Source organism: Gavia stellata, chromosome 18 (assembly GCF_030936135.1).
Source record: "Gavia stellata isolate bGavSte3 chromosome 18, bGavSte3.hap2, whole genome shotgun sequence".
NCBI classification, from domain to species: Eukaryota; Metazoa; Chordata; class Aves; order Gaviiformes; family Gaviidae; genus Gavia; species Gavia stellata.
In genome coordinates, this window is record NC_082611.1 from 17,684,396 (window position 1) to 17,704,120 (window position 19,725).

Genomic DNA, 19,725 nt, shown 5'->3' on the forward strand with positions numbered 1-19,725 from the left:
CCTGGGTGGTGGCCCCCACCCACACAACCCCCCCCCAACTCTTTCTCCCCATATTGGGAGACCCCTCTTTGTGCCACCCTGGGGGGAGCCTTGGAGGGGGCAGCATGGCCGTGGCAGGGGCTGGGGCCACCAACGTCCTCCCCGGCAGTGAGCGGTGCCCTCGGCCGGGCTCCCGCCACCGGCCTCACCCGGGCAGGGCAGGGGGGCTCAGCATCCACGGCGCTACGGAGCGCAACCAGTTTTGTCCTTTTCCTCTTCGTTTTTGTTCCTTTTCTTTTTTTGCTTTGGGAGACCCGGAGCCTGGTCCCGGCTCGTGCCACCACCATGAGCAACACCCCCGATCCCTGTCCCCGGGGTGGGGGACGGGAACAGGACGGGTGGCCGCCGTGTGCCACCCCAGCGCCGTCAGACGCAGATCTCTATTGCTGTGGCCAGGACCATCTGCCCTTTGCCTTTGTCCTGCCGTCCGTCTGTCCTGCTCGCCGTCCCCGGGGGGGCCGCGCTCGGCTCGGAGCCGCGGGGTCCGCTCCCTTCGGTCAGGACGGTCCTCTTGAGCGGGGCGGGGGTGCAGGAGCCGGCCGCCTCGTGGCGATGGGGACCGGCCGGGAGCTTGTCCCCGGCATGCTTGCGGGAGCGGTAGGAGGGTCGGCGCCGCACCTCGGCCATCAGGTCGCACTTGATGAAGTAGAAGACCTCCTTGACGGGGCAGCGCTTCTCGGGGTCGAGGGCCAGCAGGCGCTGGAACATGCGCAGGGCGCTGTCCGTGAAGCGCCGCCACTGCGAGGGCAGCCCCCCCAGCCGCCCCTTCTGCCACCGCACAAACTCCTCGAAGAAGGCGTCGGAAGCCGCCGCCGCCTCCCAGGGGAAGTTACCGGTGAGGACACAGAAGATGAGCACCCCGAAAGCCCAGACGTCGATGCTGGTGTCCACGGCGAAGCCCTCCGCCCGACCGGCTTGGCAGACCTCGGGCGCCGTGTAGGGGATGGTGCCGCTGATGCGCTTGACCCGGCAGCCCACCTTGCGGGTCATGCCGAAGTCGGCCAGTTTGACGCGGCGGCAGTCGCGGTCGAAGAGCAGGACGTTCTCCGGTTTGATGTCCCGGTGCACCAGGCTCTTGCTGTGCATGTAGTCGAGGGCCAGGCCCAGCTGCTGCACGCAGCGCTTCACCAGCTCCTCGGGGAGCCCCACCTGCGGGCGCGGGGACACGGCGTCAGCCACCCGCCACCAAACCCCGTGGTGATCCCACCCAGCTCGGGAACCGCCACATCTGTATGTCGTTACACATCCAATGCAGTCACGGCCGCTTTTATCTGGGGTGCTCTCTGCGGCAGGGAAACAGGTGGTGGGTGCCGGGCCACCCTAGGGATGGGTGATGGGTCCCAGGCCACCCAGGGGACGGGCGATGGGCCTCAGGCCACCCAGGGAACAGGCGATGGCTCCCAGGCCACCCAGGGGACGGGAGATGGCTCCCAGGCCACCCTAGGAGATGGGTGATGGGTCTCAGGCCCCCCCCAGGGATGGATGACAGGTCCCAGGCCACCCTAGGGAAGGATGATGGGTCCCAGGCCACCGGTTAGGGGTCCCAGGCCACCCTAGGGATGGGTGATGGGTCTCAGGCTCCCCAGGGGACAGGTGATGGGCCTCAGGCCACCCAGGGAACAGGCGATGGCTCCCAGGCCACCCTAGGAGATGGGTGATGGGTCTCAGGCCCCCCCCAGGGATGGATGACAGGTCCCAGGCCACCCTAGGGAAGGATGATGGGTCCCAGGCCACCTGTTAGGGGTCCCAGGCCACCCTAGGGATGGGTGATGGGTCCCAGGCCACCCAGGGGACGGGTGATGGGCCTCAGGCCACCCAGGGAACAGGCGATGGCTCCCAGGCCACCCAGGGGACGGGAGATGGCTCCCAGGCCACCCTAGGAGATGGGTGATGGGTCTCAGGCCCCCCCCAGGGATGGATGACAGGTCCCAGGCCACCCTAGGGAAGGATGATGGGTCCCAGGCCACCGGTTGGGGGTCCCAGGCCACCCTAGGGATGGGTGATGGGTCTCAGGCTCCCCAGGGGACAGGTGATGGGCCTCAGGCCACCCAGGGAACAGGCGATGGCTCCCAGGCCACCCAGGGGACGGGAGATGGCTCCCAGGCCACCCTAGGAGATGGGTGATGGGTCTCAGGCCCCCGCCAGGGATGGATGACGGGTCCCAGGCCACCCTAGGGAAGGATGATGGGTCCCAGGCCACCTGTTAGGGGTCCCAGGCCACCCTAGGGATGGGTGATGGGTCCCAGGCCACCCAGGGGACGGATGGTGGGTCCCAGACCCGCCTGTAGGTGCTGCAGATGCTCTGCTGTGTTTAGGGCTGACCCACACAAGGCTGCCCGGTCCCCATGTCCACGGGGTCCCCTCTCACACGGCCACCAAAGCGCAGCAGCAGCTTTGCTCAGCACCCTGGGGATACCGAGACCCCCACACCCCAAAAAGGCTCCCACGGGTGGAGCGGGGGCTCCCACCTGCGGCGGGATGATGTCGAAGAGGTCCCCGCCGGGGGCATACTCCTGAGCGAAGACATAGCAGTCCTCGGTCTCGAAGACCACGTCGAAGACCTTGATGATGAAGGGGCTGGAGGAGAGGGTGTTGGTGATGCTGAACTCCCGCAGGAAGTTCTTCAGCTTCGTCTTGCTCTTGTTAACGAACTTCAGGGCCATCTTGGTGCCTGCGGTGGGCAGGGAATGGGGGTGAGCCCGGAGCACGGTTGGGCCATGCCGGGTACCCCGCTCCCAGCGCGGCCGCATCCCCCTCGCGTCCCCCGCTTCCCTCACCTGTGCTTTTGTGGGACACCAGGTCCACCTTGCCGTAGGTGCCCTTGCCGAGCTCGCGGATGAGGTCGTAGTGCTTGCTGATGTCGGTGCCCGAGAGGGTGCGGATGGCCAGGGACTGCATGTCCTCGGTGATGAGGGGCACCCCGCAGCAGGCCAGCTTGCGCGACGGCTCTTGCTCAATCGAACCCGCGCTCATGGCTGCGCTGCAAGGCAGAGGCGCGTTACTGCTTTTGGTGGGTGCTGCAAAGCCACCGTGTCCCGTCCCGTCCCGTCCCCGGGGCTGGGAGTCACGGCGCCTTGCAAAGGGGCACCGGGCTGTTTGGGGCGGTGCTGAGCAGCACCCGCTGGGTGCCATCCCTCTGTCCCCAGGGGCCACCAACCCAATGGCTCTGCAGAGGATGCTCCAGCCTCTACAGGGGCCGCAGCCACGCAGGGCAAGGCCGGGGGGTGCAGTGGCCCCCACGCCTCTGCCTCGGGGAAGGGGGATGTCTGGGGCAAAGTGAGGGCTCGGGGCATGGCAGAGCCAGGAGGGCACAGACATGGGGACGCACACGCACACACACGTTTCCTCGGCCCTGGTGTGTCACAGCCACCGCGCAAGACGGGAGCTGAGGCCCTTTGGGGCTCCCCCCTGCTGCCGCAGTCCCCCACGGGGACCTCGGGAGCCGGCCCTGTCCCCTCCACCCTCCTGCCTTTGCACAGCACCGGAACCTGCTCCAGAGCCGAGCGCCTGCGAGCCAGCGATGCTCCGGAGCAGGGCCAGGGCCATGCCACAGGCACCGAGAGGGACACGATGGCTCTGCAGCAAATCACTCCACCATATGCCTCTGACCATCCATCAGCACCGACTCTTGGCCTTTGCCTACCAGGACACGGGACGCTCTGGTGCAGAGCCCGGCCGGCGGCGCATGGACGACAGCGCCGACGTTCCTCACTGCCGACAAACCGGCGGCAGTTTTTCCTCACCCCTGCCATCCCCACAACGAGAGCCGAGCTTGGACTCACCCGCCACGGCAGCGAAACCACCCCAGGATCTCCTCTGATGTCTTCAGGGCGCTGCATCACCCTCCATCATCCCCCAAGAGCGCGAACCCACTGCCCCGCCGAGCCGCCCCATGCTGCAAGCGCGCATGAGAGCGCAGCGCGACCGCCCTGCGCGGAGCGAGCCCCAAGCAGAGACACGGGCACCCCAGGGCCAGTGGGTACCTCAGCAGATAAATCCGGCTGCTGTTGATTTTGTAGCAGATTGACAAAAATTATGGGACAGCAGCCGAGCGGGCGCTGGTTTATATTTAGATTTTTAATGCGGCGTCTCACTGAGGGGAGAAAAAAAACCCCAAATGAATCCCGCTTGCCTCCGGGACCAATGGTGCCCAGGGATCCGATCGGTGCCAGGACGGAGCCGGGGAGCGCGGGCAGCTGGGGAACACGGCGCGGGTGCTCAGCGGCTGCAGCCGTGGGCTCGCCGCCCGCGAATCGTGTTTCGTGGGTGGCGAGCCCACGGCTGCGAAAGACGGAGGCTGAGAACGGCCATGCCGGAGGGTGCGCGCGAACCACCCCACCGCGGGAGGGAGCCCGGGCGATGCCCGTGGGCTCAGCCCCATGCCACGGCCACGCAGGGCCTGTGGCAGCCACCCCAAACGGTGCCAGACGCCCCACGAGCACCCACGAAGCACCGCAGCACCCCAGGGGCAGCATCATGCATGAGGATCCTCCCAGCCCTTTCCCAACTGAGCCTCATCTCCAACCTCTCCCTCCTTCCTTTCCACCACGGCGCTGCCTCTCATCCCAAAGCAGAGCTCAGCTTCTTAATCTATTATATTTTTTTTTTTCTTGGGAAGTTGGGCAAAAAATAGAAAAGGAACTTCAACATCATGATGTTCCAAAAATGTAACGGCTTTGACTCATAAGATCTCCAAAGCAGCTCATCTCCATAGTGTTTTATTGGTCTCCTGGAAGAGGAGCACCATTTCAGCGTCTGGGTGCTGGAGGTGGAGGTGGATCAGCGCAGCAGCTCGATGGATGCATGACTAAAAACAGCTCCCAGCATCCTGCAAGAAGATTTCTGTCTACACTTGAATTTACAATCATGCTCGTCAATGTCTCTTAATTAACCGGTGTTGAAATGCAATTAATCAAGTCGACAAAGTTGGGGTTTGTGAAAAAAACCTGCCGGTGGGTTGGGAGAGAGGAGGCAAAGGACTGACGGCTGCTTCAAAGAGCTCTCCAAGTCAAGGGCTCTTTGCTTTTTCCCTTGGCTAAACCTGTTGGGTTTTCCAGGCAGCTCCTTTCCGACCGGCAGCCCAGAAACGCCCATCAAAAATGGGTGTCCCACCACGCGAGGTCCCCTGCCCGCTGCCTGCCAGGCTTTCGCAGCCGCCCCAGGGCTGCGGCTGCTGCGTTTGCGGTGCTTTTTGGAGCAGGCAAACCTGCTGCGGTGCGGGTCGGCGGGGCAGGCGCGGGACCGTGCTGCCGGGGATGCTGTCGGGGACGCGGGCGCTGCGGGGATCCTGCCGCGGTGCCTCCGTTCCTGCCTCGCACCTGGCTTTGCCAAGGCTAATGGGAGCGCAGAGCCAACGCCGATCCCGGGGAAAACCAAACAGTGATCACGGGCAAAATATCAACGCGCTGAGGCCAAAAAACCAACGCGCCGAGGCCAAAAAAAGCGTAAACGCAGAAGTTTTCATTAAAAATTGAAACGCTTTTGAAAACATGCTGGTTTTGATGCAAGCAGCAAAGCGGGGCAGCAGCGGGGAGAGGGAGCGAGGGCTCATTTCCAGCCGGTTCTGCGCGCTCACGGGGACGGCGGAGGACAGGACGCCGGTGCCGACGCGGCAAGAGATGCTGCCAGCCTGGCATGGCCAGGGTCGAGGTCCTGCGTCCTCGGCTTATGCCAGTCACGCCGACGCAACCGCCCCTGCAGCCGCGTGCCGGATTGGGTCAAACCAGAGGAAAAATGGGGTCTTTTCCCAGCACGCCAGCTCCCCTCCCGCCTCCATGGCACAGCCCCGAGGCACCGGAGGAGAGGAGCCAGCGCTGTGCCCGAAAGAAGCCAAACCACCCTCCCAGCCCACGGTCCCCCGGCTCAGCTGTTTCGGGTGTTCTTGAAGAAGGAGCTTTTAAAAGTGGGGAGGAACGATGCGCATCCCGGCTGAGTCCTGGCGAAGGCCCCCGCGGCACGAGACCCCAGGCAACGGCAAAGGGGCAGTGAAGATGCTGCCAAGCGGCATCGGGACGCCGCTCACCGCTCAGGCGGTTCGTGCCGTCATCTCCGCGTCCTGAACCGTTTCTCCTACTATTCAGACTAAAATTGTTCTGTGTTTAAGCTTCAGAACCATTTATCTCATTGAGTGAGGAGGATAATCCACCCACCTCTTCCTTGCTCCCTGGCAGGTATTTGTAGGCAGCCACTCGTCTCCTGTCGGCAACTGCCGCTCCTCTCCCCAAACCTCCCCGGCTCCATCCCCAACACTGCGGAGCAGCTCTCGGGAGGATGGCATCCCGTATCCGGAGCCCAGCATCCCACCGGGCACCGGGGCTGGCACCGCCAACCCGCTCCCACCCCGACGCCGCTCCCTGCAAGGGGGTGCTTTCCCCTGCTCCGCATCCCGCTCCGCTGCACGCCCAGCCCTGGGCTCATCGGCTCTGCCAATAAGTAATTGCAAACTCATTAAGAGCTCATTGAGAGGAGCAGAGGCCGCCCGGGAAAGCTGCCCCAGGTACCCGGCAGAGGAGGCTGCTGGAGCAGCGGCTGCTTGGAAATTAAGAGGGGAAGGGGGAAAAAAAATCCCTCCGGCCACATCAGAGACCGACAGGTCAGGAAAACAACCCGGTTATTGAGTGGGGTCAAGGGAAAAGGGTTTCGGGCTGAGCCTGACGCAGGGGTCTCTGCGGCCAGGCGGCACGCTGGAAGCCCGCGAGGGGCCAGGACTCGCGCTGTGGGGCAAAGAATTGGGAAGACAAAGGGAAAAACCACATGGGGCAGGGTTAGGGTCTCTAGGAGGCGCAGATTTCTCTTTAGAGAGGACAGAAAAGAGAAATACCCAGCAGCGGGGCCAGTGCAAACGCACGCTGCTCTGCCCCTGTGGATGCCCCGGCCGCACCACACATATTTTGCAGAGCTTTGATTTCCCCCCATCCCCAAACCCTCCCGCCGCTGCGACACTCACTACGACAGCAGCGTGCTCATTAATTATGGTGTAATTGGCATGAGTTATTAAGGGGTAACACTGACTCTCCCCCACTCCCACCAGCCCAGGGCACCCGCCGGGAGAGGGGTCACTGCCTCCGCACCCCGGCCAGCTCCCAAACCTCCCCTGTTTTCTCCAAACCACCCGCTGAGCTGGCAAAGTCATTTCCAAGTGAGCGCTTGGCCCCGCTGGGATTGTCCCCACTCCCAGTCCCCCACCTCCTGTACGGCCCCGGTGCTGCCAGCGCAGCAGCCGGGTGCCGCCGGGGCGAGGGCGCAGGCGGTGCCTCGGCCGTGCCCTGCGCCGAGCCGCTGCCTCCCAGCGCCCCGCTCCATTTCCAGCCTCCGCCGCCTACGTTCCTGCCTGACCCCGTTCTGGGGACATCCTCTCATCTCCTCCGTGCCGCTGGGACCAGTGCGCCGGTACGAGGTGTTATTAGCCGCGCTTCCCGGGGGCAGCGGCATGCCGGCGCCCAGGGAGGGCTCGCAAAGGCACCTTTGCCTAACGAGGCCGACATCTCTGCGGGCGCGGGGGGAGGACAGGCATCTCGCGGGGGGCTGAGAGCCATGGGTACCCGCCGCGTCCGGACATCCTCCGCCCGGGCCGGCCGCTGCCTCCCACCCCACCAACAGCAGCAAAACACGCATGGGGAGAGGGTCCCTTCGCCCACGTGCCGCCCCGGGGTCATCCAAAGCCGCTCAAGACAAGCCAAGCGTGTCCGGGAGGCGGCCGATCGCGCACGGCACGGGGAAACTGGCCAGCGGCCGCAGGCAGGCAGCATTTTGGGAACAGCCCCTCTGGCAGCATCCTACGACCCAGGAGGAGCGGCCGCCCCCCACAGAGGCGATGGATGGGGCACGTCTCCATGGCCTCTCACCGGCTCTGGGAAATGCCTGAGCACCGCTTGCACCACGAGCCTGAACAAGCACCAAACCTCCGCTGAAGCACCCGCAGCAACGGTGACTTCCCAGCGCTCCCAGTTTGGGATGCTTCTCTGCACGGTGGCACTGAATTCCCAGTTATCCTGAGTTTCTCATACCAGCTCCTTGCCCGGACCAGAGCAGCCTGCCCGGCACCAGGATTGGCTTCGGTAAAGCCGACGAACACCCAGAAACGTGCGGGCTCACAGTCGGCGGGAGCTGCTCTCCCGGCGGGGACGTCTCAGCTGCGGGGCAGGGTCAGGCCCCATCACATCCATCCGTAGCATCCCCCGTCGCGGGAACCGTCTCCCATCCCGGCCATGAGCCCGTGACAAGCTTCTTCAGGATTTAGGTTTCGCGGGCAAATTTGGGAAGAGCAGATAAAGCAACGCCCGGGTTCTTTCCTCCAACTGCCCTCACCATCCTCCCAAGGGACGGGCGGCTGCCGCTCCCTGGAGAGCCACCACTCTCCCCTCCCGCCGCCATCCTCCGTGCCCACCGCACTGCTCTCCCAGAGCTGCCAGCAGGATTTTCCCTGCCCTCGTCTGCACCGTGCCATCTCCGTCCATCGGCCCTGACGGCAGGACCTTGGCCGCCTTCCAGCGCTTCGGCCTCCGGGGATTTTTCCTGACGAGCGGGATGGCTTCGTTAGGACCTCAGCTCCTCCAGCCTCCAGCTCCTCCCGCCTTCGCCGCGCCTCGCCGCCGGCACCGGGGATTTATGATTACTTCATTGTTTGATTGGTTTCATCAGCCTGTCATCATCTCCCTCCCAAAACTCTTCCACCAGCGCCGGCAGCATCGCACGTTTAGGATCTGCAAAGACAAACGCCCCGAGCGGCACCTGCCCGTCGCCCGCCCGGTCCCCGTGGGCAGGGCCAGCCGGCCCCTCGGCCCCTCTCGCTCTCGGGGGCAGCGGTGCGCGTCACCCTGCCGCGAAAACCAGCCCTGTCTCCACTCCAAGGGGCTTCCCGGCCTTTATCCGCAGTGGGGCTGCTGCAGCCCCGCAGTCCAGGCATCGCCCCGGCGGCCCCCGCCTCGGCCCCGGCTCCCACCGCGGGGGACGCTCCCGCCTCTCCCCTGCCTCGCCTTCGCGCCCTCGCCCCCCGGGCAGACCTCCTCCCGTCGCATCCTGGGCGGGGTACGGAAACACCCCGCTCACGGCCACGCCGCCGCCACGCCGAGAGCCAGGCGGGTCAGGGGCTCGGCACGCGGGCACCCGGCTCCCGGCAGGCGACACCCCAACGCCAGATCCAGCGCAGAGGGACGCCAAGACCGAACCGCCCCGTGTCCCCACGCCGCTCACCCGTCCCCCGGCTGTGGCAGGACTCCCGGCTGGCGTCGCCTGCCCGCGGCCACAGCACCAGCGAGGCCGGACCTGGAGGAAAGTGGGTCACGCTCCCCCTTCCCCAGCCGCAGCCGGCGAGAGGCTGGTGCGGGGCTGGAGGCCGGCTCCCGCGCCCGTACCGTGCTGGTGGCGAGGGGAGACAAGGGGAATGGAGGGGAGTGGAGGGGAGTGGAGGGGAGTGGAAGGGAGTGGAAGGGAGTGGAAGGGAGATGAGGGGAGTGGAGGGGAGATGAGGGGAGTGGAGGGGAATGGAGGGGAGTGGAGGGGAGCGGAGGGGAATGGAGGGGAGTGGAGGGGAGATGAGGGGAGACGAGGGGAATGGAGGGGAATGGAGGGGAATAGAGGGGAGACGAGGGGAATGGAGGGGAGACGAGGGGAATGGAGGGGAGACGAGGGGAATGGAGGGGAGACAAGGGGAGTGGAGGGGAATGGAGGGGAGACGAGGGGAATGGAGGGGAGACGAGGGGAGTGGAGGGGAATGGAGGGGAGTGGAGGGGAGTGGAGAGGAGTGGAGGGGAGACGACATGGGGAGGCGACATGGGGAGATGGCCTGAGCTGCCCCCGAGGCCGCTCTCCCCTCCCTGCTCCCCATCCCCTGCCTCCAGCCGCTTCCCAGCTCAGTGCATCCTTCCACAGCACCCCAACCCCCCCCCAAAAAAAATCACGGGGACCCATTTCTCCCCGGAAACCGGCCCCGGCGGCCGCCCCGGAGCGAGTGCAAGGCACCGGCCCCCCCGCCGCTGCCCCCGCCGCCGGCTCCATCCCCGCTCGGGCACAAACTCCTCCCGCCCGTCCCTCCCCGGCCCCCAGTCTCTCCCCGCAGCCGCAGGGCCGGGGCCGGGCCGGGGCGCAGGTGGCAGCGGCCGGAGGAGGGACCGGGCACCGGGCACCGGGCGGCGGCGGGACCCCACCGGGGGGGGGGGGGGCCGAGCCCCCGGGGGCAGCACCCGCATCGCCCGCTGATCTCCGCCCCCCCCGCCCCGGCTCCGCGGGGAGCGGCGGGAGGCGACCCCCCCCCATTCATCCCGGAGCCCCGGTGGTACCGTGATGGTTATTGTGGCCGGTGGGACCCGCCGCCGTCGCACGCTCCCCCCCCCCCCCCCCCCCGCCCCGCGCCGTGCGGGCAGACAAAGAGCGGCCCCGCCACAAAGGCGCCCGCCGGTACCGGAGCGGGCGGCGCCCCCCCGCGCCCCCTCCCCATCATCGCCGCCGCCGCCGCCTTACCGGTGGGGCGAACCGCCGCGCCCCGTCCTCGGCGGGAGAGGAGAGGAGCCGCCGCCGCCGCCGCCGCCGCCCGCCCCCCCGCGCGGGGCCGCGCCGCGCCGCTCGTCTCCCGCACCGCCGGGCTCATGCCGCGGCCCCGCCGCCGCCGCCGCCGGGAGGAGCGGAGGGAGCGGAGCGGAGAGCGGCGCCCCCCGCAGCCCCCCGGCAGGGCCGCCCCGCCCCGCCCCGCGCTCCGCCCGCCACCGGCACCGCCCCGCAGCCCCCCGGGGAGGCGGGGGGGGGGGGGGGGGGTGTCCGCCGCCGTTCCCCCGGGCGCCGGGGGGGATGCGGGGCGCGCCCCCCCCCCCCCCTCCAGCACCGGCACCCCTCCGGTGCGGGGGCCCGGGCACACGCCGGGGCTGCGGGGGGGGTCTGGCCCGGGTGGAGCCGGGGGTGCCCGGTGCGGGGAGCAGCGGTCTGTCCCGGGGCGGGAGCACTCCCCCTCCCCGCCGGTCCCCGGAGCTGCGGGCAGCGCGGGGCACAGCCCGGCGGGGGCAGCCCACGGGCGGGACGTGCCGGTGAGCTGCGCTGGGACCTCGTCAGTCCCCCACGCAGGGATCGGGCCCCTCGCCCCTTCCCCACCCCACTCGCCACGGCCTGCGGCGAGAAGGACTGCGATAGCCCAAGCTTGGAACATGGCGGGGTTCGCCGCCACCAGCACCGTGTGTCGGCGACGTCCTGGCGCAGGACCACGTCCCGCCGTCCGCAGGTTCCCCGTCTCCTGCTCTCCCTGAGCCTTCCGAGACATCGTATTCCTTCTCCCTCAGCGCGGGTGATGCCCACCGTGGCACTCGCCCCTCCGAAGCGCCGCTCCTAAACACGTGCAGGACACATGGCTTCCCCCCAGGCGCTCACGAATGGCGGGACCGTTCGGACCGAGCCAGGGAGAGCCGGCCGAGGCAGATGCGCGGCACCCGTTTCCTTTCAGCCTCGTTAAAGTTTGGCAATACATTCAGCAAGCGATGCCAGAGCCGGGCACCGGGAGCTCCCGGGCACCTCCAGCCCAGGGGACGGTGGCAGCTCTGCCGGAGGAAGGCGAGGGGTAGGGACCGCGCTCCTCCTCGGCGCCGCCCTGGGCACATCTCATCTTTCCGGATGTTTTTCTTGTGCTCGCCGGGGCTGAGCAGGGATGTTTTAACACAGGTCACAGTTTGCTTTGGGGCTTCCTTGGCTCTCAGCTGGGCACCGGGTCCCTTTGCTTCCGTGATGCTGCTTTGAGCAGACCCACAGCCGTGGGGCTGCCCCGTGCTCCGAGGGGTGACGGCGGGTTGTTCCCACACGCCATGCCCGCTCCGCTGGGACCGGGGCCGTCCCACTGCCAGCCAAGCCCCCCGCCACCGGGGAGGGCAGGGGAGCCGTCGCCCCTGACTCACTGGCGGCTCTAATCCGCTTCCAGTTTAGCATGCAGAGCAATTCATCTTTTTATGAATGGCTTTAAAGCACGAGGCTGAACCACGTTCTGACACTTCTCTTTTTAATTTGGTGCCAGGCGCTGCTGTGACACTGCCACCCTTCTCCCGTCCGGCAGCCACCCGGGGCATGGCCAGCCTCGGGTCTGGGCAGTGGCTGTGGCTCACGAGCGCTTGCTGGTCCCCTCGATCCCCCCTCCGCTCACCCGTCCCCGCCACAGCTCCTGGCACCCATGGCTCGGATGCTCCGAGTATGGACCATCCCCACCGGGATGGGGGCGTGCGCATGGCACGAGAGGAGAAGTGCCGTCCCCTGCGTCACCGGAGCCCAGTGACCCGGCAAGCCAGGGCAGGCTGGATAGGTGCTGGATGGGTGCTCAGACCACCCACTGTGGGGCTGGGAAAGGGGTGGCACAGGGCAGGAGAGCATCTTAGGGGTGAAGGTGCCGGGAACGGGCACGGCATGGGAGATGGGGCAGAGCTGCGGTGCTCCCTGTGCTGCCACGTAAGCGGGACACGGGCTGGTAAAAGCCACTGCAGCCTTCCTCGCGTGGCCCGCTCCATCAGCCGCTGGGGACGGAGCGGCTCCAGCCTCGTCCCCCTTCCCACAGCACCCACACAAGGCACCCGTCCCTGCCATGTCCCCTGCCTGCCCTTGCCGTGCCGTCCCCCGGCTGCGGCTCCCCAGCTCCCGCAGCCTCCTGCTCGCCGCGTTCTGAGCTGCACCTCTGAGCTCTGCTCGCCCTATTTATAGCTCGGGGGCTCTTTCTAGGTCAGGCGTGAGGCGCCGGTGCCCGGGGAGCCTGCACGGGGACCACGGGGGGCTGCGGGGACGGCGTCGCACGCCCGGCACACGGCTCGGCTCCCGGTGTCACCGTCCCGGTGTTGGAGGATGAGGCCGTGCCCCAGGTACACAGAGGCTGAGCTGTCAGTGAGGGACCAGCCGGGCTGCGGCAGGGCTCCATGGGGCTCAGCAGGGCTCCGTGGGGCTCGGCGGGGCTCCGTGGGGCTCCGTGGAGCTCAGCGGCTCATTTTGTGGCTGCCAGGCTGCAGACCGGCACATTGCCAGCACGTGGGTCACACACAGGTTGAATAATAGTAACACCAACAGCACCAGTTAGAGTTTGCATCGTGCTCGTGGTCTTCAAAGCACTCAGAGAATCTTAATAACTCATTAAGATTAGCGAGATGAAAGGAGCCGGATCAAACATGTTTATCACCTAGCTCAATCCCAAACCACGCGATGAGTCCACGGCTGCCCAAGGGACCACGAATGCCCCCGGGATTTCTGCTCGGAAAGGAAATATCCTGGCTTGTGCCACGGAGGATGTGCTCGGACAGGGCGGGCGGCAAGGAAATGACCTGAAAAGCCCGGAATATTTCTAGCAAGCCCAATCTCCTCCAAATTCAGCGAGAAGGTCACTCATCCCTTTGTCATCACTTGGTCCCCCCCGGCAGAGTGGGAGCCAAAGGGCTGTGCCCCACATAGCACATGGGTCAGGGTGCCACGGCCGCCCGCAGCCTGTCACGCTCCCGTGACACGAGCTAAAACCTGCCTTAAGATGCTGGCAGGGATGCTGGGAAGGAGCAAGGCGGGGAGGGAAGGAGGGAGGACAACGCGGGAGCGGAGCACGCCGGGAGCCGCAGCGCCAGTGAAGGGGACGCGCTCAGCCTGGGGAGCTGCCGGTGGCGTCTCCCAGCTGCTTTTGGATCCTTTCCCACCATAGCATCCACCGAGCCCCAAAACCTCCTGCCCTGCCCCTGCGGTTAGGCCAGCCTCGCCGCTCGGTGCAGGCACCGGTGCGACCTTCGCTGCCCGCCGTCCGTCCCGTGCGGCCAGGGCTGCTCGCTCGGCTCCCCTCCGCATCGCCAGCCCGGGATGCGCGACCCATGTTGGGGGGGGCCGGGTGTCCTCTCGGCCCCCAGAGACAGCACCCAGCCGGGGGGGGGGATTTCAAGGCAAAAGGGGGCCAGTGGGAGCTGGTTCCTGGAGCGCTGGGGTGGGGGGTTAAGTGCCCCCCACCTCGGCAGTCCCCCCCGAGCGGCGTGCTGCCATCCCCTGCCATGGCTGCCGGGATGAGATTCCCAGCGGCTGCTCTCAAGGTCAGGGAGGAGACGCAGCCCAGGCGCCGTGGGGCACAATCTGCAGCTCAGCTGCATGGTGGGGGCGCGCCAAGCCTCTGCCAGCGGCTATCGGGGTGCTGCTTCCCCTCCCGCAGCCCCCCAGGCCCCATCCTGTGCTCCTGGGGGGCGTAGGGTGGACTCAAACCAGCCGGGTGGGGGGCATAGCATCCTGCGTGCTGGACCCCCCCAGCACAGGCTGGGTCAGGACCTTCAGCACCATCTGCCTGCGGCCACTTGCAGGGAGCTTGGACATGGTGTTGACTCTGGAGCATAATGATGACTATTCAGCTACTGGGTTGAAAGGAAACAGAAAGGTTTTCTTTTGAATGGGTTTCTTCTGAAAAGAAGCAGAACGAGTTTCTTCATGGGGGAGGTGGGATTTGGGGGTGTAGCGGGGTCACGGCACTCTCCCACTCCCACCCCCCATCTGGCTCTGAAGCCACAGACGCCGGCTGAATCGCTGCCTGGAGCCGTGGCACAGCTGTGCCCACAGCTCCCGCTGGCAGCATTTCCCGTCCCATCACCAGCTGGGGCCAAAGCAGCAAGCGGGACTGAACTGGGAGCACAGGGAGAGCCATGGGGTCTGTCCTGGCACCCCGGCCAGCCTGGCACCGTCCTGCACCGCACGCCCGCCGGCCGCCTCCACTCGCAGCCCGTTCTCCTGGCACCATCTAGCGAGGCTGCGGGGACAGGCACGCTGCCACCAGCACCCACGTGCGTGGGCCCACGCGCTCCCTCCAGCTCAGGGTGACAGGCCCAGGACTGGGTGGTGAGTCGGTGGCGGAGCAGGGAGCACCCAGTGGGTGCTCTGCCAGCACACCCCTGGCCCGGGGGGACCTCACCCCAATAGCTGCTGTGCGGGCGGTGGCAGGCAATGACAGCCCTGTCCCCACGGGCTGGGGGCAGGCCCAGGGAAAGGCTGGCGGGGACAGGCTGGTGACAACTAGGGGAGTGTTTGGGGACGGGGAGCCCCACCCAGCGCAGCCCCCCTTGAAGCAGGGCAGGATGGGGAGAGGTCTCCGGGGACAAGCCGCGGGTGTCCATCCCTCGCCGTCCCCCCCGCGCAGGGAGGGGTGGTCCCTGCGGCCACCACACAGGACCTCGAGCCACCACGCTGCCACTCCATGCGCTCCCCTCCCTGGCTGAGAATGTAAAACTCGTGCCACTTGTGGCCCGGCACAGGCTGGGTGCAGCTGGTCGGCTCTGATTCCGGGTTGAGCTGCAAGACAGGAGCCCCAGGGACGCTCCGCGCCCCTCTCCAGCCAGCAGCACCCACACCCAAGGCACCTCTCCCATCCCGGGTCCCCCAGTCCCCCCCCCACCTCCTGGCAGCCAGCGCCGAGCTCGTGGGCCGCGACTCACGGGAATCAAGGCTCCAAAAAACGTGATTTACACCAAAACAAATCTGACGGCTTCTTGCGCACCGGGAGTGAAGACAGACTGACTGGACTGGCACGCGCCCACAGCCCAGCCGATAGCCCTGCCTGGCCGCCAGCCACTGCCGCCCCCCCGGACCTCGCCGCAGGCAGCCGGTGCTCGTGGGGGGCTCCCGGCCGCGGCAGGGCGGGAGCTTTGCCCCGGGGATGGCGGTGCGGGACGGGAGCCGGCAGTGGCCCGGTGCCACAGAGGAGCAGTTGGGCACAACATGTGCCAGTGTTCACACCTCGCATCCCTGCCGGCTGCCTGGCTAATTCCGGCACCAGCACATTCGCCTTGGCTGCCGCTCAGCAGCGCGGATGGGAGAGGAGCTTTTGGGGAGGGGGAGGCGAGTGCTGGTGCCGCTGTCGGGAGGGCCAGGTCTTGGGGAGCCTCGTGGCCCTCCTTGGGGATCCCCTAACTGCCCTGGCCCCCCGGCCCCCCAGCCAGCCCTTGCCCCAGGGGCAGCAGCAAGTCCCTGGGAGCGGAGTCCGACCAGGGACCCCATTCAGGTGAGCAGGAGCAGGCGGGATGGCTCCGGAATGCCGTGGGTTTGCACACTGCTGCCAACAGCCCCACTCCCATGGGCACACCGGCACTACTCGGCATGGCACAGCACAGCACGGTACGGGACGCCCACCCCGTGCCCTGGAGAGCTGCTGCCGGGGAAGCACATGCCGGATGCGCACACGTGCTGTGCACGCAGCCTCTCCCTGGCATGGCATGGCACGGCACGGCACGGCACAGCACTGGGCCCTGGTCTCGTCCGGCCAGGAGAGGATGCACCTGCTCCAAGGGAAACTTTGGCACGGCCAAGGCAGGTGGCTCTCAAGCCAGGCATCGTCCCCCAGCCCGGCTCGTGCCGTGCTCTCATGTCCCTCACGGGCTCGCGGCACGTCCCCACCAGCGGCGTGCCACCCAGCTGGGCACCGCGGCACTGACCTGTGCAGGTGCAGGGGCTGCAGCTCCTCTTTTTGGAAGCAGATGAAGCAGAAGGAATCCATCGCTCAGCTCCGGCAGCCACCGTGCCCGGGTGAAGGGGACCGCAGGCCAGGCAGCGCCGGAGGGGTGTTGGCATCTTCCTCCCCCTCGTCGGTGCTGCCGGTGGCTGGAGGCTCACGCTCGCCCGCCCGGGGCCATGGTGTCGGGGAGCCCTTCACACAGCTGGGCTGAGTGCCGGGGCCAGCTGCTCACCGCGCACAGAGGCAGTGCCAGAGTGTGCCATGTCCTGCGTCGCCCTTACTCCGGGGCTGGCGATGCCCAATGCCACTCCGGCACCCATTGCGCAGCCTGGCCGGAGGCATCACCGGTCCTCAGGGGGTATGGGCAGGGACCTGGGGTGGCATCGCCCGAGCCGAGGGGTCCGGCAGGGCAGGATGAGGCCCTGGCCAAGCTCTGCGGTGCTTCAGAGGCTGGGGGAAGCAGCTGCTCCTCTCCGGCACCCAGCGACCATGTGGCACCGGACGGTAGCGGGTGCAGAGGAAGGTGCCCACAGCACTGCCGGGAAAAGTGTCCCCTGCACAGGGACTTGCAGCAGATGGGGTCCGGCAGGGTCTGGCAGGGTCCAGCAAGCAGGCTGCCGGGCCGGGAGCCCCGTGCGCTCACGGAGGAAAGTTGTGTCGTCGGCGAGCTGCGGCTCCGCGGGGCTCGTCTCACCGGCAAAGCAGCCGCTCGCTCTGACAGCTAAACCAGCGTGCGAGTATTAATAGCTCCAGATTCATGCGGCGAGGCTGGGAAGTTAACTCCTCGGCTGCCGCCGCCGGCCCTGCCCAGGCTCCAGCCGCCCTCTCCCGGCTCCAGGCTGCTGCCTCGGGGCTCGCCAGTGCCACAGCTGAGACCTGGCAAACTCAGCCCGCCTGCCCAGCACACCGGGTGTCACCGGGAGACCCATGCTCCATCCCATGGTGGCTGGTCCTTCCTCTTCACCATGGCCAGCCCTTGGCACGGAGCACATGGCACAACCAGGGAGGGGATCTCTCGTAGCCTGGGTGCCCATGGGTGCCCTGCGCCCTGCTGATGTGGAGAAGGTGGCCTGGGAGGCATTCCTGGGGGGCTGCTCCCTGCTGCAGAGCCCGGCACGGTGGGGCATGGCAGGGCACAGCGTGCCAGTCCTGGCCGGGCACAGCAGGAGCATCATGGTGCTCCATGAGGGGTGTCCCTGCCCCACAAGTGGTGTGCCTGCCCCACAAGTGGCATCTTTGCCCCACGATGGGTGTCCCTGCCCCACAAGGGATGGCTCTGCATCGTTGGTGCAAGCCAGGGCAGCCATGCCAGCAATGTCCAGCTACTCCCGGGGGACAAGCTGGGCCACCTTGGGAGCAGCGTGCTGGGTTGGGAGCCCCCTCGCCCATGTGGCCGCGTGCCCTCACCAAGCAGCTCTGGGGTCTTGCTGTTCCCTGTCTGCTGGGACCAGCTCAGGAGCAGCCCCCCAAGTCCCTGAGACGAAGAGCTGTGCCAGTCCCTCGCCCCAGCCCGCACCCAACGCCCTGCGGCAGAAGCAAAGGCCACGTCCTTGGGAGGCAGCAGCGGGAGGACACGGAAAGGCTTCCCCAGCCTGGCCACGGGCTTCGTCATCTCTCGCCGTGAATTATTCAGTGCGTGGCTCTGCTTGCAGCGCATCTGCTCCAGCCACACCCCTTCTAATGGCAAAAATCAATGGCTTTTTAAGTTCTCATGGCCAGAAAGCTCCCGGCTGTGCTGCGCACAGGTCCCGTCCTCGCTGCAGAGCTGCCCCAGGAGAGAGGGGACCCAACCTGGAGGGTGGTTTATCCCAAACTCATTTCCATCACCTTCTTCCACGCATCTAGAAGGGCGCTGGGCTAGATGGTCCCACAGGTGAGGCTGCAAGGTGCCCCTGCTCTGGTCCTGATCCGGGATGGGGACCGGGGCTCAGCAGAGACCCCAGCCCCATGGCCGGGTCCTCGGACCTGCCTCCAGCGCCTGCAGCCGGCTGGGACGGGGCAGACACGTCCCCCGGGGGTGCACAGGGAGGAAGCCCAGCCGCCTGCGCGCTCGTGCCATGGTTGTGGGTGCGCTTACACACGGGGCTGGCTGGAGTCAGTGTACATCTGCACGTGTGCATGGCTGCGCTCAGTGCATGCCCGCGTGCCCGGCTCCGCTCGGCGCGTTTGCACGTGCACAGCTGAGCTCCGCGTACACGCGTGTGCACGGCCGTGCTGCGCAAACGCATGTTGCCCAAGGCCAGGAGCGGCGGGAGCTTCGTGATTCAGAGCGGGGCTCGTCCTCGAGCTGTCCGCTTCCATCAGCTATTTCAAGCCTGAGCATTTCTCCTGCCGTTAAGCGGAGTCTGTCACCCCAAGGCCCTTCAAGGACTCATGTTCTCCTTGGACCTGCCCACGGCAAGCAGAGCTCACCGCATTGGGTGCTCGCTGGAGACCCACAGCAAAGAGGGGCTGACCTTGTGCCGCAGGGTGGGGAGACCGGGTCCCCTTTGCACGCTCCTTGGGGTGGTTTGCACCAAGGGAGCCGTGGGGCAGCAAAAACCCCCTCGGGAGCAGCAGCCGTGGGCTGTGCCTGCAAGCAGAGCTTGCCGTTCACCGGTTTCCTACCTACGCTGGGCATTTTGCGAGGGCTAGGGGCATCGGCAGGGGCACGGGGTGAAGCTGGTGGGTGGTCAGGGTCGGGAACTGCTCCTGCAGGGCATGGGGAATTGCAGGGCTGGGCAACAGGATGGTTGCCCATCCCAGAGGTGATGTGGGGGCAGGCAGGGCTGCAGGCAGCATCGCCCGTGAGCCGGCCCTGCTGCGGGCGCTGGCCTGGCTGCCCTTGCTGGCTGGGCTGACGGGGAGGTGACGCCGCCTTGTCACCCCCTGCCAAAGTGGGGAGCTGGCAGGGACGTCTGTCCGGGACGGTGGGGCTGTGCAGTGTGTTTGCAGGGATGCTACTGCCATGCCGGTCCTTGGGAGCTGGGAGAAGCACCAGCATCCCGCAGGCGTCCGGCACCGGGGGAGCCCCTCTCCTGCCCACGGGACACAGGCAGTTACCCCCACCACAGCCAGACTCTCACAGTCCCCCAGGCCCCCTGGGTGCGGCGCCAGCGCCCTGGCACCCACCCAGGCACCCACTCACCAGCAACACACTGCAAGGAGCAACAAAAAATGTTAAAATTTAATGCCTCGGCTAATGGGCCGAGCGGAGAGGAGCAGAAACACGGAGAAAAAGGGCTGCTCTCCCATGGAAGGGAAGAGACGAGTGTGCCCAGCCCCGGGGAGCCCCTAAT

At 66.9% G+C, this 19,725-nt stretch overlaps 1 protein-coding gene across 1 annotated transcript; it reads right to left on the reverse strand.

Annotated features, from left to right (window-relative positions):
• Nucleotides 1–214: 214 nt before the first annotated feature.
• On the reverse strand, nucleotides 215–16,561 carry SBK1 (SH3 domain binding kinase 1). The gene is made up of 4 exons (XM_059826467.1): nucleotides 16,428–16,561; nucleotides 2,817–3,019; nucleotides 2,508–2,710; nucleotides 215–1,188 (listed from the first exon to the last, which is right to left on the reverse strand). Exons 1-4 carry the CDS (start codon nucleotides 16,487–16,489, stop codon nucleotides 406–408), a joined length of 1,251 nt encoding a protein of 416 aa, XP_059682450.1. The 5' UTR covers nucleotides 16,490–16,561; the 3' UTR covers nucleotides 215–405.
• Between the last annotated feature and the right edge of the window lie 3,164 nt (nucleotides 16,562–19,725).